General features: G+C 41.5%; 1 protein-coding gene across 2 annotated transcripts in view; it reads right to left on the reverse strand.

Moving 5' to 3' along the window:
* PLCE1 (phospholipase C epsilon 1) overlaps positions 1 to 14,824 on the reverse strand; it is a 274,157-nt gene that overhangs the window by 68,794 nt on the left and 190,539 nt on the right. For both annotated transcript variants that reach the window (XM_010368132.2, XM_030940806.1), the window contains 4 exons: positions 9,351 to 10,026; positions 3,448 to 3,630; positions 1,641 to 1,758; positions 586 to 742 (listed from right to left, as the gene is read on the reverse strand). In XM_010368132.2, the coding sequence (XP_010366434.2) occupies positions 586 to 742; positions 1,641 to 1,758; positions 3,448 to 3,630; positions 9,351 to 10,026 (1,134 nt within the window). The remainder of the gene's footprint in view (positions 1 to 585; positions 743 to 1,640; positions 1,759 to 3,447; positions 3,631 to 9,350; positions 10,027 to 14,824) is intronic.

Here is a 14,824-nt window from a genome sequence, read left to right on the forward strand (position 1 = left end):
CTTGAATTCATTCCTCTAGACATGTGTAATTTACATATGAGAAAAGTATGAAATATATTTCATCGATTAGCGAAGGGGCCGAATAGCTTACATTAAAACAATCTATTCTCTCTTCTTCATTTAGAGCAGTGCTATCCAACAGAACTTTCTGCAATGATAAAAAGAAATGTTCTCTATCTACACTCTTTGGGACAGTAACCATCAGCTACTTGTGGCCATGGAGCACTTGAAATATCACTACTGTGACTGAGGAAGTGAATTTTAAATTTTCTTTAATTTTAATTAATTTACATTTGAATTTAAATACCCACATCTAGTTAGTGGCTAGTGTACTGGATAGTACAGATTTGGAGAATCATGGCTTGGGTTTTGTTACTGCTACTGACTTCTGAAGTAATATGAGAAGGTAGGAGTACAAAATTGGGAAAACTAGGATCATTTAACATTTTGGGATTTTTCAGTTTTCAGTTCAACTATACGTCAAAATGTGAAACAGTCTTTCCATAGACAACTGTAAAGATATGCCCTTCCACACCACTGGGATAATGTGAAGGGTCCTTCTGTTTTATCATGTTAAGGCCCCACCTGGACGGGCTCTTGTTTGAAGAAGGCAGCACAGGGGAGGACACTGGCCTGATGGGAGATGACGTCCCGGCAGCCAAGTTGGGGGACCCAGCTGTGGTCAAAGAGTGGGCTCTTCTGGAAGGGAGGGGGTTTGGCGGGCTAGCGATGGTATTCACCTCTGTGAAGATGAAAGACAGAAAAGAGACAATGACTCAGATCATGCTTTCCCTCAGAACCAAATGCAAACCAGAGAGGCTTCTGGATATCTGAGCAAATCAACCTATGCAGCTGGTTTCTATACAAGAAGCACTAAAATATTTTTATGAATGGGCTAATCTGGTGGGGTCTTAACGGGTTACATGTTAGAACCATCTGGGAAGCTTAAAAAATAAATAGATGTCCAGCTTCCAGCCAGAGAATATCTGAATCAGTTATTCTTGGATGTGGACAGAGGAACCAGATTTTCTTTTTCTTTTTCTTTTTTTTTTTTTTTTGAGATGGAGTCTCACTCTGCCGCCCAGACTGGAGTGCAGTGGCGTGATCTCGGCTCACTGCAACCTCCACCTCCCAGGTCCAAGCAATTCTCCTGCCTCAGTCTCCCAAGTAGCTGGGATTATAGGCGCCCACCACCACGCCCAGCTAATTTTGTGTATTTTTAGTAGAGACGGGGTTTCACCATGTTGGCCAGGCTGGTCTCGAACTCCTGACCTCAGGTGATCCACCTGCTTCGGCCTCCCAAAGTGTTGGGATTACAGGCGTGAGCCACCACACCTGGCCCCAGATTTTCTTAAAAGCTCTAATATGCAGGCAAGGTTGAGAATCACTGGTCTAATCCATCAAATTATACCATGTATATCTAATATTCCCTGTCAGTAATGGCAAGTTAATTAATGGGGATTTTATTCCAAGTATACTATGCTTGCAGAAGCACCTCTTAGGTTTCATTGTCTGGTTAGGACAAAGAGTTTTGTTAGAAATGCTTGCAATGCTTAAATCACAATTTAAAACCAAATGTATACTTTTTTCCCCATAAAAATTAAAAAACAAAAATCTCAGATGTAAACATGCCGCTTTACCCGATTCTTCTTGTTCATTAATGTCTTGAGGATCAGAACCACTCCGGCTTCGACACTCTTTGTGCATCTTGGCCTTTCGGGTTGCCATCTCATCGTCAGTTGCCTCTCCACTCTCACCCTGGGAACACAAAGCTCACAATAGTTCCACGCCTGTATTTCTCTCCCATCACTGCTTTAGTTCAGGTAGGTCTCTATTTTCTGACCTCCCCACCTTCAATACTGCCTCTCCCTGGTAAAACCGGTAAAGACCTACGTTAAGGCTGACCGAGTATTCTCATGTCATAATATTTCATTTGTTCTTTACTACACAGCAGTACTCCTCAGGGGAGGGAGGCAGACAAGAGGCGGCACACAACCTCTGGAACCTGTGTACAGAAAAAACTGCGAAGCAGATAAAGCTTGACATGAGCATCAAAGCCTCCCATAAGCAAAGAGAGTGGCACTTTTTCTAGATAGATGATATGGTTTGGATGTTTGTCCCCTTCAAATCTCATGTTGAAATGTAATTCCCAATGTTAGAGGTGGGGCCTAGTGGAAGTGTTTGGATCATGGGGGTGGATCCCTCATAAATGGCTGAGGATCATTCCCTTGGTGATGAGTGAGTTCTAGCTTCGACTTCACACAAGGTCTAGTTATTTAAAAGTGTGTCGGGTGGGTTTGGTGGCTCATGCCTGTAATACCAACACTTTGGGAGGCTGAGACAGTAGGATTACTTAAGGCCTGGAGTTCGAGACCAGCCTGGGCAACATAGTGAGACCCCCGTCTCTATAAAAAATAAAAAAATTAGCCAGGTATGTGGTGCACACCTGTGGTCCCAGATACTTGGGACGCTGAGGCAGGAGAACAGCATGAGCCCAGGAGTTCGAAGCTGCAGTGAGCCATGATCACACCACTGTACTCCAGCCTGGGTGACAGAGCAAGACCCTGCTTCTAAGAGAAAAAAAAATGTGTGTGGCACCTCCCCCTTCTCTCTTGCTCCCGCTTTTGCCATGTCATGCGCTGGCTCCCGCTTCACCTTCTGCCATGACTGTAAGCTTCCTGAGGCTCTCACCAGAAGCAGATACTGGCACCATGCCTCCTGTATGCCTGCAGACCTGTGAGTCAATTAAACTTCTTTCCTTTATAAACTACCCAGCCTCAGGTATTTCTTTATAGCAACACAAACAGACTAACAAATAGCCATGAAGCAACTATATTATCACTTCATAGTGATATTTCATATTACATAGTTCATAATATATAGTGCTAATATACTTTACATTGTGCTCTACACACAGTATTTGGGGCCTCTGTGATCTCTGTTCTCTTCTAGCCCTTCCTTGCACGCAGAGTGCTCATGCTCTGGCCATCCAGAACAGCATGTGCTTCCTTGAACAAGCTGTCTTTTATGCCTCTATGCTGTCTCCTCTGCTGGGGATACTTTCTCCTATGTTGTTTGCTTGGTGAAATCCTACACGTTCTTCAAGACCTGCATGTCAGTTGCTCTGTGGAGCCCTCTGTGCCTGCCCCTCAGCTCTCTATTTTCCTTCTCTCTGTCCCCACAGCACTCTGAATGACTCGACAATGTCTCTTTTTAGCTTGCACTGTGTTTGTTTACATGTCTATGTCCTTTTGTGGACCTTGTCTTTTCCCTGCTGTTCCTGGCACTAGCATGGCACCAAGGAGGTGTGTGTTAATCCCTGGTATCTTTTGTTTTATACCCGACTTTGTCTTCAACTCAAACAACCTAAAATGGTTTATGGTGATGTTCACCATACAATGGTCCTGGAAGATGGGTTTGATGCTTAATAAACAAACAACACTCTACCCTCATGAGGATTTTCTTCTTTTTCTTGGTAGTGCTTATGCCCAGGGTGTTGTTTCTCTGCATACTGGGCTTCTCAGCATTCTTTGCAGATGTGCCGGGGCTGGGGTTTCGAGCACTCCATCGTCTGCCACCAAACAACTCCACAGCATGAGCCAAAGTTGGGCCTTCATACCGTCCATCCTCCTGTGAAAGAACCACATGGTGAACACAATAGGAAGCACCAAGCAATGGGGAAGTAAATATATTAATGTCTCCCAGAAAATTCCAAGAGGTGGAAGAGCACAGAAGAATAATGATCTGGCCACCCAAGTGGCCCTGTTTTCTAACTCACAGGATTCTCTGTCAGGAATTTCATCATGTCCTCTGTTGTCTTGGTCACATCCCTGCTGAGTTCCAGTGACATGCTTTAATATATCAACTGGGGAACAAAAACTTCCCATTTATAGAGGTTAAATTGCAGAACTACCACTGTAGGAAAATTCATTTAGACTTACTTTGCAAATTAGGTCCTTGGAGATCTTGGAAGGGAGTGGGGCAGGGTATCAATCTAAGTAAAATCAAGTTGTATTTGTCCATTATTGCCAGGTAGGTTTTCACCTAGTTTGATGCTTGGGACTGTCTGACTTGAAATACAGGGTGTGTGACATACATGAAATTCCCTTTGAAGGGCCCCAGGGAGCTCCTAAAATAGCTGGGCTGCCATCCTTTTGAGTGGCTGAAATCCAAAGATAGGGAGCCCATGGGACTCAGAACACCATACATATTAGGATGCTATGAGCAGCAGCAACACACTCAAGGGGCAGGCAATGGTTCACAGTAGCTACTAAGGCAACTCTCTGTAACATCCTGTAAGTAACAGCAGGGATTATTAAACAATTGTCAATGATTCTCCCCATAAGTCAGTTAATAAAACCACAAAAAGTTGCCTATGAGCTAAAGATGATATTGATATTTCATGCATTGTATAAGAGGGCTCTTTAAAAATTAATTTCAATGTACTGTCTTTACTCTTCAAAAACATTTAAGACTGGCTCTCCTTTGCAGTTCCAAAGAAGTGCTTATAGATAGATTTTGCTTTGTTGCAGATCACATGCGAAGAAAAAGAAGCTTTGTGTGTGTATGTGTGTGTGTGTGTGTGTGTGTGTGTGCGCACGTGCATGCTTGCTCCTTCAGCCTAATGTTTAATAACTGATTTTATGACTTGTGCATTCCCACTTCCTGCATCCTGTTATGGATCCCAGGATGCTGAATAACTTGGGTACTTGACAAAGAAACCTTTTGGTTACCTCTTATAGAGGAACATTGTGACTTATGCCTGTCCATGATCTATTTCTCCCTTCTCTAACCATACCCCAATTTTACTTTAACTGTCTCTTCTCCACTGGATATAGTCTCGATAGGTGTGCCAATCAAGCTGAAATATCCTCCTTTGACCAATGATTGGCACATCATCCCAATAAGCCAATCAGAATCCCCTTCCTGGAGCAGGGTTCTTGAATGCAGTGATGAAGAGAATGAAAATGGTTGGAGATCAGTCTACCTGCTGGAGGCCTGCTGAAGAGAGTCCCTGCTAACAAGTCACTGGGAGTGACTCCAAGTTGGAGTAAACATTTCATAAATGAAACCTAATGGATAGGTTTTAACTACCATTTTGAATAACATACTCTGAATCTGAAAGAAGAGTAAAACTTTTATTTATGGATTTTAACCAACACATCTTTAAAAGCTTAATAGGCCCATTATAGTTTACATGTAAAATAATTGGCACCATTAACCTCTACTGCTTTGATTTTTCTAATTTCAGAACATCCCAACATGGGTCAAACTTTACCACTAACAGAAACATGTTTAGGTCAGGAAAAGGAAGGATGCCTTTGTTTAGTTTTTAAAGGAAGCTTTCTGAGAAGTAAAATGTAGTTTTAATTTTTGTTTTACACAAAATAATAAACTTGTTTGGGATGGATGAAGGATATACTTTCTTCTTTTTTTTTTTTCTTGGAGGTGGAGTCTCCCTCTGTTGCCCAAGCTGGACTGCAGTGGCGTGATCTTGGCTCACCGCAACCTCCGCCTCCCGGCCTCTCCTGCCTCAACTCCCAAGTATCTGGGATTACAGGTGCGTACCACCACACCCAGCTAATTTTTGCATTTTTAGTAGAGATGGGGTTTCACCATGTTGGTCAGACTGGTCTCGAACCCCTGGCCTCAAGTGATCCACTCGCTTCAGCCTCCCAAAGTTCTGGGATTACAGCTCTGAGCCACCGCACCCAGCCTACCTTCTTTTTTTAACGTGGGAGATGGACTACCATAAGTGAAGGCACATATTCAATTTTAGAAAACAGTGTTTTTGTTTTTTTGTTGTTGTTGTTTGTTTTTTCTTTTTTTTCTTTTTTTGAGATGGAATCTCGCACTCTTGCCCAGGCTGGAGTGCAGTGGAGAAAACAGTTTATGTGAAAGTTGAAGATTAGAAAACAGATTCTTTAAAAAATATCCATGCACTGTTACCTCTTGGCATATCTTTGCATGTGACATTTTAAAGACCATTAAACTAACCTGTATCCTTTAAATAAATCTCTTTTTTCCCCCCATAAAGATAGTCAGAATCTGTTTTTTGCTTATAACCAAAGATATTTACCTGGTAATCCCATATTTAACTTTCTTAGCCTCCCAGAGCTCCTTCCAAATACCCAGGATTATAGGCCATCAATTCTGTCCATGACAACCTTGGGCCAAAGCTCAAGATATTGGTCTTTCCTCTACACCCCACATCACATCAACATCTCTGCACAGTTTACTTTCTTGGATTTTCCTGTATTTTTCCTAGGCTTCTCTACAAATGTTATTACTTCTTCTTGTCTTTTGTGTTATCTCTTGTTACTACTTCCATCAGTAGTACTCAAATACTTGTAGTATTTGAAAGTAACTCCACTTACATTTACCACATAAGGAAATTCTAATGTCAGAAAGATTATTTTCTATATAAGCACTTCCCAAGCTAGGGATTAAAAAATCCCCTTATAGAGCTGTTAACAGAAGTTTGGAAAAACCCAAACAGTGTTTCACACATTTCTTTAGCTTATAGATAAATTTAAATAGTTTTTTTAACTTTAGGGCATCTGAGAGAATTTAATTTTCTAAGAGGTATTATAAATCACCAATACAGATATTAAACATTAACAAAAGATTTGATATTCTGTTCTCTGAGTACTAAGTTAGCATCTTCTTGGTGATCCCTGAGTCAATTTGGGAACTGGTTTATATGATGAGAAAATGATCAGTCCATTGGTCTTTCCCACTTTTTGCTTTTGAAAGAAATCTTGAGTATCTGTTTCTAAGGCACGTTGCCCGACTTCGTAAATGGCTCATGTAGAGAGAGCAGTGTCAAGGAATAACATCACCTATATTTCAGAAGTGGTTGAGGAGTATGAGCTGTTTTGCCTCTATACTGCAACATCTTGGTTCTGTGCAGGGGTAGTAGGGGAGGGTGGAGCTGTGTTTGCAGCTGGGTAGGACTGAGTCTCTCTAGGTCACTTCTGTCTCTGTTCCAGCAGCAGCTCTTACCTCTTAATCTGCTGTTCATGGTCTCAGCTGGTACATCCTTCAGTAAAAGCTGAAGAGTGCTAGGGTAAATGAGAAACCAAGTACCTCTTCTGTATTAATTCAGTGACCTATGCTATAAGCTTGAGAAGAAGACAAATGGAACAACTAAACCACACAGACTTGGTGACAGGAATTGTAATTAAGCTTAAACACTGATCTATGTCCATGTTTGATGAATTTTCCTGATTCTAGAAGGCCAAGGAATAATTGTAATTAAAAATTGATATTCACAATAGCTCCTGAAGACTTTTTTTTTCTTTCCCAGCTCAGTGCACTGAAAGCTCCCTGTGGAGTAAACAGGAAGCAGGTATTTTGTTTTTTCTTTCTTTTTTTTTTTTTTGAGACAGAGTCTTGCTCTGTCATCCAGGCTAGAGTGCAGTGGCATTATCTTGGCTCACTGCAACCTCCACCTACCGGGCTCAAGCAATTCTCCTGCCTCAGCCTCATTAGTAGCTGGGATTACAGGTGTGTGACTAATTTTTTGTATTTTTAGTAGAGGTGGGATTTTGCCATGTTGGCCAGGCTGGTCTCGAAATCCTGACCTCAGATGATCTACCTCCTCAGCCTCCCAAAGTGCTGTGATTACAGGCGTGAGCCACTACACACGGTCAGGTATTTTGTTTTCCATTTTAGATGAGTTAACTAAAACTGGCTTTGTGCTGTGTAACATTAGGATAATTGTGTACATAGGCCTATCTGCTTATTAATTAATCAAGTTAGTCACTCAGGATATGGTCTCTACTCATAATCACGGCATGGGTGTAGGGAAAGAAGAAAGAAGGGGCATTACATGTGCCTTGTCTAATTTCCTGGGGCAACAAATGTTTTTAATTGTCAGAAATGTATTTGAACTGTGACAAGTACATGAAATCAGCCATTTGAGTTGTTCAAGTGGTAGTTCTATTTGTTCTGTGACAATACAAAAGATATTTCTTTTTGCCATGAAGATAGAAAAGCATAGCAAAGAAAAACTGAATACTTTGATACAACTCATTTGAGAATGACACTTCAAGTGTCACCTGCTTATGGAGTTTAAGACTCAATTTCCAAACAATCTGTACCCTCTTTTCCCCAAAGGATGCTACTCTGGTTATGCCTGTGTCTCTTCTATCTCATTCAGCCCAGCCCTGTTGCCACCCTAAACTATAGTGCTAGAGTACCTGATAACATAGGGTTAATGAAAGACTAACTCACTCAATGTAAGCAGCTGACTGTGACAAACTGCCCGCTAAGGGCTGCTGCCACTACAAACCTAGTAAAGAAGAACTCCACATAAGAATTATCCCACATTTGGGAAAATTTCTTTCAACCTTAAAGAAATTAACCCCTCACCTCTACAATTAGGCAGCAGTACGCAGTAAGTTAAAGAACTCTCCAAAAGTCACATAGCATGTTAGGAAATGAACCAGGATTTTAATTTTGATAGGGACAGTTTTCAATGTATCAGCTAGTCACTAACTAATAATAAAAGTATTCAGATAACAATGCTTTCCATTGAAACTTGAGTAAGTGAAAATGCTTATATTAACTGGTTTCTTTGCAGATGGGAGAACTACAATGACCCTGGGACTATTTTTATGTAATATAATACAATATATACAAATATAATATAAAATAAAAACAGTGGCTGGGGTCATTGTAGTTCTCCCATCTGCAAAGAAACCAGCTAACATAAGCATTTTTCACTTACTACAAAATCTAAGTAAAATTTCATACAAAATACAAATAAGACCACCTATGAGTGCAGACACTATTCTTCATACATATGAATTATACTGTGGCTTTACACATATTAACTTTTTTTTTTTTTCTCTGAGAGAGTCTTGCTCTATCACCCACCCAGGCTGGAGTGCAGTGGTGCGATCTCGGCTCACCGCAACCTCTGCCTCCTGGGTTCCAGCAATTCTCCTGCCTCAGCCTACTGAGTAGCTGGGATTACAGGCATGTGCCACCATGCCCGGCAAATTTTTGTATTTTTAGTAGAGACGGGGTTTCACCACGTTGGCCAGGCCAGTCTCAAACTCCTGACCTTGGGTGATCTGCCCATCTCGGCCTCCCAAAGTGCTGGGATTATAGGCATGAGCCACCACCTCAATTAATTCTCACAGCCACCCTGTGAGCAGGTGTTATTATTTTCATTTTATAGAAAACGGGATTGGGGTACCAAGAGGTTAAGTAAAAAATGCCCAAGGTCACCACAGGTAGTAACTGTTGGAGCTGGGAGCATGAACTTGGTGGTCTGGTCACCAAGTGTGTGCTCTTGAGTATTACGCTAGTGAGGAAAGAGGGATGGCTGCGCCCCTTACCTGATAGAGGCTGACGTACTGTTTCCGCAGCCACTGCTGTCTTTGGTCAGGGAATTTCCTCATCTTTCTCACAGCTCTAGTGAGTTCCAACAATCCGCTGAAGAGCATTTTAGCTGTGTGCTTTGGTGCCACGAAGTGCAATAATCTATTGTCCGTGGTCTGAAGCCCATAGAGCAGTGTCACACCAGTCTCTGACAGGAACATGCTACCCAGTTTGTTCTGAACACACACAGTGTGTATATCAATGCCAGGGTGGCCCATGTATACAGCCTTCACTGCAAAAAGATCCAAGACCCCTTCCGTCAGGCCACTTAATCCAGCATTGCCCAGTAGTGGGAATTTTCCAGGCTCAGCTGTGTTATAAAGTACACCAAGTTTTGCTTTAGTGCTAGCTGGGGAGGCAGTTGTGGGCTTTACCCAGGTCAAGGTGCTATTGTCAGGCTGAAGCTGGAGGAAGCAGCGGGCAGAGAGGTGTGTGTCCTGGTCATAGTGGATGACCGTGGCCCCCTGCAGCAGGAACTGGTGCACATCGGCTTGGATGGACAGCACATACCACGGGATGAGCTCCGTCCCATGGTCAAAGGCCTTCTGTGAGTCCTCTGAACCATGAGAGTCGTATTCTTTGGATTGCTCAAAGATATCATTGTCTGAATCCAACAAATCTCCAATTATAAACCTGAAGGAAAGAAACAGCAATTTGGTTTGTCCTATAATCAAAAGTGAGAACAACCCAAAGCCATTTTCACTGACACTAGACTTCATTTTTCATCCCACTATGAATTCAAATTAGCATAGGAAATACAAAATACTAAATAGCACATAGTAACTTTTAATAACCGAGGCCGGGTGTGGTGGCTCATTCCTGCAATCCCAGCACTTTGGGAGGGCGAGGAGAGTGGACCACTTGAGGCCAGTAGTTCAAGACCAGCCTGGCCAATATGGTAAAACCCTATCTCTACTAAAAATACAAAAATCAGTCAGGCATGGTGGCATATGCCTGTAGTCCCAGCTACTTGAGAGGCTGAGGCAGGAGAATTGCTTGAACCTGGGAGGTGGAGCTTGCAGTGAGCTGCGATCACGCCACTGTACTCCAGTCTGGGTGACAGAGCAAAAAAAAAAAAAAAAAAAAAAAAATTCGAGTAACTTTTTATAACTGTATTCTAATATTCTTTATAACTGTATTCTTATCTTTAGCAAGGTATCTGACCATAAGCATAAGAAAACAACTACTAGATGAGTTATTGTATTTTTATTCTCAACAACAATAATCTTTATTATGTATTAGTTTTCCCTCCTGTGTCAGGAACTGTGTTAAATACTTTATGTACGTTTTTCGTACTAAATCCAATCTACTTGCAAGGTAAGTTTTATTATTCTTTTTCTACCTATGAGGAAACCAAGGTTCAGAAAGGGAAAGTAATTTGCTGAAGGTAACCCATCTCAGAAGAGACCAAGCCAAGGTAAGGTTTTGGTCTAACTTCATAGCTTGGGATTTTCACTGTTAGGCTTGTTTGCCTTCAATTAAATCATAAACAACAGTCATGATCTGAATATACTGGAGCTAAAATAGGTAAAAACAAGACTTAACCGGCTGGCTTGAGAAGTACCTCTGTTAAAAATAAAATACAATTAGTTCAAAGATACTCCTTTGAAAGAAAGTAGGCAGATTGCTTGAGCCCAGAAGTTTGAGACCAGGTTGGGTAACGTGGTGAGATCACAGCTCTACAAAAAATACAAACATTGGCCAAGTATGGTGGCATGCCTATAGTCCCAGCTACTCAAGAGGCTGAGGTGGGAGGATTGCTGGAGCCTGGGAGGTGGAGTCTGTAGTGAGCTGTGATAGCACCGTTGCACTCTAGCCTGGGCAATAGAGCAAGACCCTGTCTCAGAAAATATAAATAAATGAAATTTAAAAAGGACACTCCTTGGGAAATATGGTCATGGTGGCCAGAAAAGCAAAACAGTTCTCCTGGACTCAACGTTAGATTTCTACTCTCTGTGTGCGTGTGCGTAGGTGTACACAGAAAAGGCTAGTCTGCATAGAAAATTTAGCACGTTCCTTCCACTGAGTTAGGAACCTGGATTATTTGAGCCAAGAGAATCAGGGAGCAGTGAAGGCAAGGGATTGCTTCTTTTTTACATGGCCACCTCGGTAGGAACCTGCCCAAGGGTCTCATTCTTTTCAAAGCATAGGAAGTTGTTAGTAAGATCAAGGTTTCTGCTGTTTGGTTCACAGACATCACTAGCAAAGTGGTGAGTAAAATTGTGAAGGAGCTGGTACATAGGCTGGTCCATGCGTCTCCAGGAAGGAAGGCTCTCATGCTCAGGAGACACTTGGGCCACCTACTGCCTTTTGATGAGGCAACGACAGTATCATGGGGCTTGTTGACACTCCTCAGTTTAGACTGTTGTCCCTGAACAAGATTACCATTCTTGCTTTCAAACAGCAGGTTCTACCTCCTTGCCCCACACGTGGATATTCTTTTTTAAAAAAGTCTACCAGAAATACTGAATTTTAGTGTCTCACAAATCTGATGGTAAGAAAATCCATTTCAGAGCCCCATACAAGAAATAACCAAAAATCCAGCAACAATAAAATGTATGCATAGATTTTGGTGTATTCATGCAATGTCATTCTGTACAGCAATGAAAATGAATAAGCAATAGCTAACTACATGGAATAACACAAATTGTAAGCAAGACACACAAGAATGCATATGATATGTATTTGTGATACATAAATACATACATTTATGTAAATGTCAATTACAAAACCAGGTAAAACTATACTATACTATTTAGGAATGTATATTAGTAGAAAAACTACAAAGAAAAACAAGATGTTATTGTAAAACTTATAATAGTTTTCTCTAGGGGAAAGCTGGTAATAATTGGGCAGGGAAATAAGTAGTTTAGGGGTGCTGGCAATGTTCTAACCCTGGGCGCTAGTTATACTCAGTCACTTGATAATTATTCAAATACATTGTTTCAATAAACTTTTAATTTTAGGATAGTTTTAGATTCATAGAAAATTCCAAAGAACGTATACCTCACACAAAAATTTCCCTATTAATATCTTACATTAGTCTGGGATATGTGTCATAATTCATGAACAAATCCTAACACATTATTACTAATTAAGGTCCACATTTTATTCAGATTTTCTTAGTTTTTACCTAGTGTCCCTTTTCTCTTCCAGGATTTCCCATTACATTTACTTGTCGTGTCTCCTTAGGCGATGATAGTCTCTCCTTGTTTTAGGTGCTCTTGACAGTTTGGAGGAGTACTGCTCAGGTATTTTGTGGAAGGTCCCTCAATTAGGACTTGGCTGATATTTTTCCCATAAGTAGATGCAGGTTATGGATTTGGGGAAGGAAGACCATAGAGGTAAAGTGTCATTCTTATCACATCATATTGAGGGCACCCACTACCCGCATGACTTCTCCCTGGTGATACTGACACTGATCACCTGGCTGAGGACCTATGTGTCATGTGCCACTGTACAGTTACTACTATCATTATTAACTCATTTCCATACTCTACTCTTTGGAAAAAAGTCGCCATGCCCAGCTCACTCTTAAGGCGGGGGGAGTTATGCTGCACTTCCTTGAGGGTGAAGAATCTACCTAAGTTATTGGAAACTCTTTTGCACAGAAGATGGATCTCTTCTCCCCGATTTGTTAGTTTATTTATCATTTACACATATCATTTACTTATATCGGTATGATCTCATGAATATTAAAACTTTGGGTGATTGATAATGTGATACCACTTTATTTATTTTATTGTTGTGGCCATTGGGAGCTCTTCCTGTTGGCTCTTGCATTCCTTTCACAGCTCCCATCACTGTGTTTCTTTTGAGCACTTCCTTACTACAACAAGATTCTCCAGGCTCATCTTGTATATTTTCTGCCCCAGTCCTAGAATCAACCACTCTAGGAGAAACCTTGCCTCCCTTTATTGAAGAATGGTATTAGAAACCAAGATCTGGGCCGGGGGCAGTGACTCACACCTGTAATCCCAGCACTTTGGGAGGCCAGAACAGGTGACCCTCTTGAGGCCAGGAGTTCAAGACCAGCCTGGCCAACGTGGTGAAACCCCATCTCTACTAAAAATACAAAAATTAGCTGGGCGTGGTGGCAGGCACCTGTAGTCCCAGCTACTTGGGAGGCTGAGGCACAAGAATTGCTTGAACCCAGGAGGCTGAGCTTGTAGTGAGCAGTGAGCTGGCATTGTGCCAGTGCATTCCAGCCTGGGCAATGGAACAACACTCTGTCCAAAAAAAAAAAAAAAAAAAAAACAAAAACAAACAAACAACAACAACAACCACCACTAAGATCTGGGGTTACATGATATTTTCTGCTCTTTTCCTAATGTTACTTCATATTATGAATTAATATTACTTCATTCACTTCATAAAAAGTGAAACAAGAAAAAAATCATTTGTGTCTTATTTAGCTCCATCCCTCTGAAATTGCTCTTGGTAACACTGGAAAACCAATACTTATGTCCTTGTACACAATGCCTTCATATATGCCTGCTGCAGTCATCCTGGGTTTAATATTAAACATCACCACCTGTTTGCTGTGTGACCTCATCAAAACACTCAACCTCTCTGAGCCTCACTATTAGATGGCAAAAAGACAATGCTCATCTCATAGAATAATGGTGAAGATCAAATAAAATAACAGTTGGAAAGCACTTAGCACAGCACCTGTCTTGGTAAAGTACACTCATTAAATATAGGAAGACCAAGTCCTTGCACTTTTCCTTTCTCACTTCCTCTTCTCTAGGCTATCTCAGCCCAGACGTTCCTCTAGAGGGGCTTTCTTATTTATTTATTTATTTTTTTTGAAGAAGGAGTCTTGCTCTGTTGCCCAGGCTGGAGTGCAGTGGCATAATCTCAGCTCACTGCAACCTCCGCCTCCCGAGTTCAAGTGATTCTCCTGCCTCAGCCTACCGAGTAGCTGGGATTACAGGTACCCGCCGCCACACCCAGCTAATTTTTGTATTTTTAGTAGAGACGGGGTTTCACCATCTCGGCCAGGCTGGTCTTGAACTCCTGACCTTGTGATCCACCTGCCTCGGCCTCCCAAAGTGCTGGGATTGTAGGGGTGAGCCACCACGCCCGGCCAAGGGGCTTTCTTCTGGGACCATTTCCACATTCTCCATGTCCTACTTCTTGTTGTTTTTAAGAGCAAAAAGGATTCAATTGGTGAATGTTAGTACCCATTAAAATACAACATGTAAATTTGGACATAGAACTTCTGATTTTAATCTAACAAGATAAATGGTGTTTTCCATATTCCATGTAATTTAAGTTCTGAGTTAAGTCAAGCATGTTCCAGTGAACTACTACAAGCATTATAAAAAAATAGTGTCTGGAAAGAAAAATTATAAGGCTTTTCTGGAGCCTGTTTCTGCTGCTCAGAGATGATGTAAGATGGGAGAGAGGGGACGCTGTCTTTCTTGGA

The sequence above is a fragment of the Rhinopithecus roxellana genome, chromosome 11 (assembly GCF_007565055.1).
Source record: "Rhinopithecus roxellana isolate Shanxi Qingling chromosome 11, ASM756505v1, whole genome shotgun sequence".
Taxonomy (NCBI): Eukaryota; Metazoa; Chordata; class Mammalia; order Primates; family Cercopithecidae; genus Rhinopithecus; species Rhinopithecus roxellana.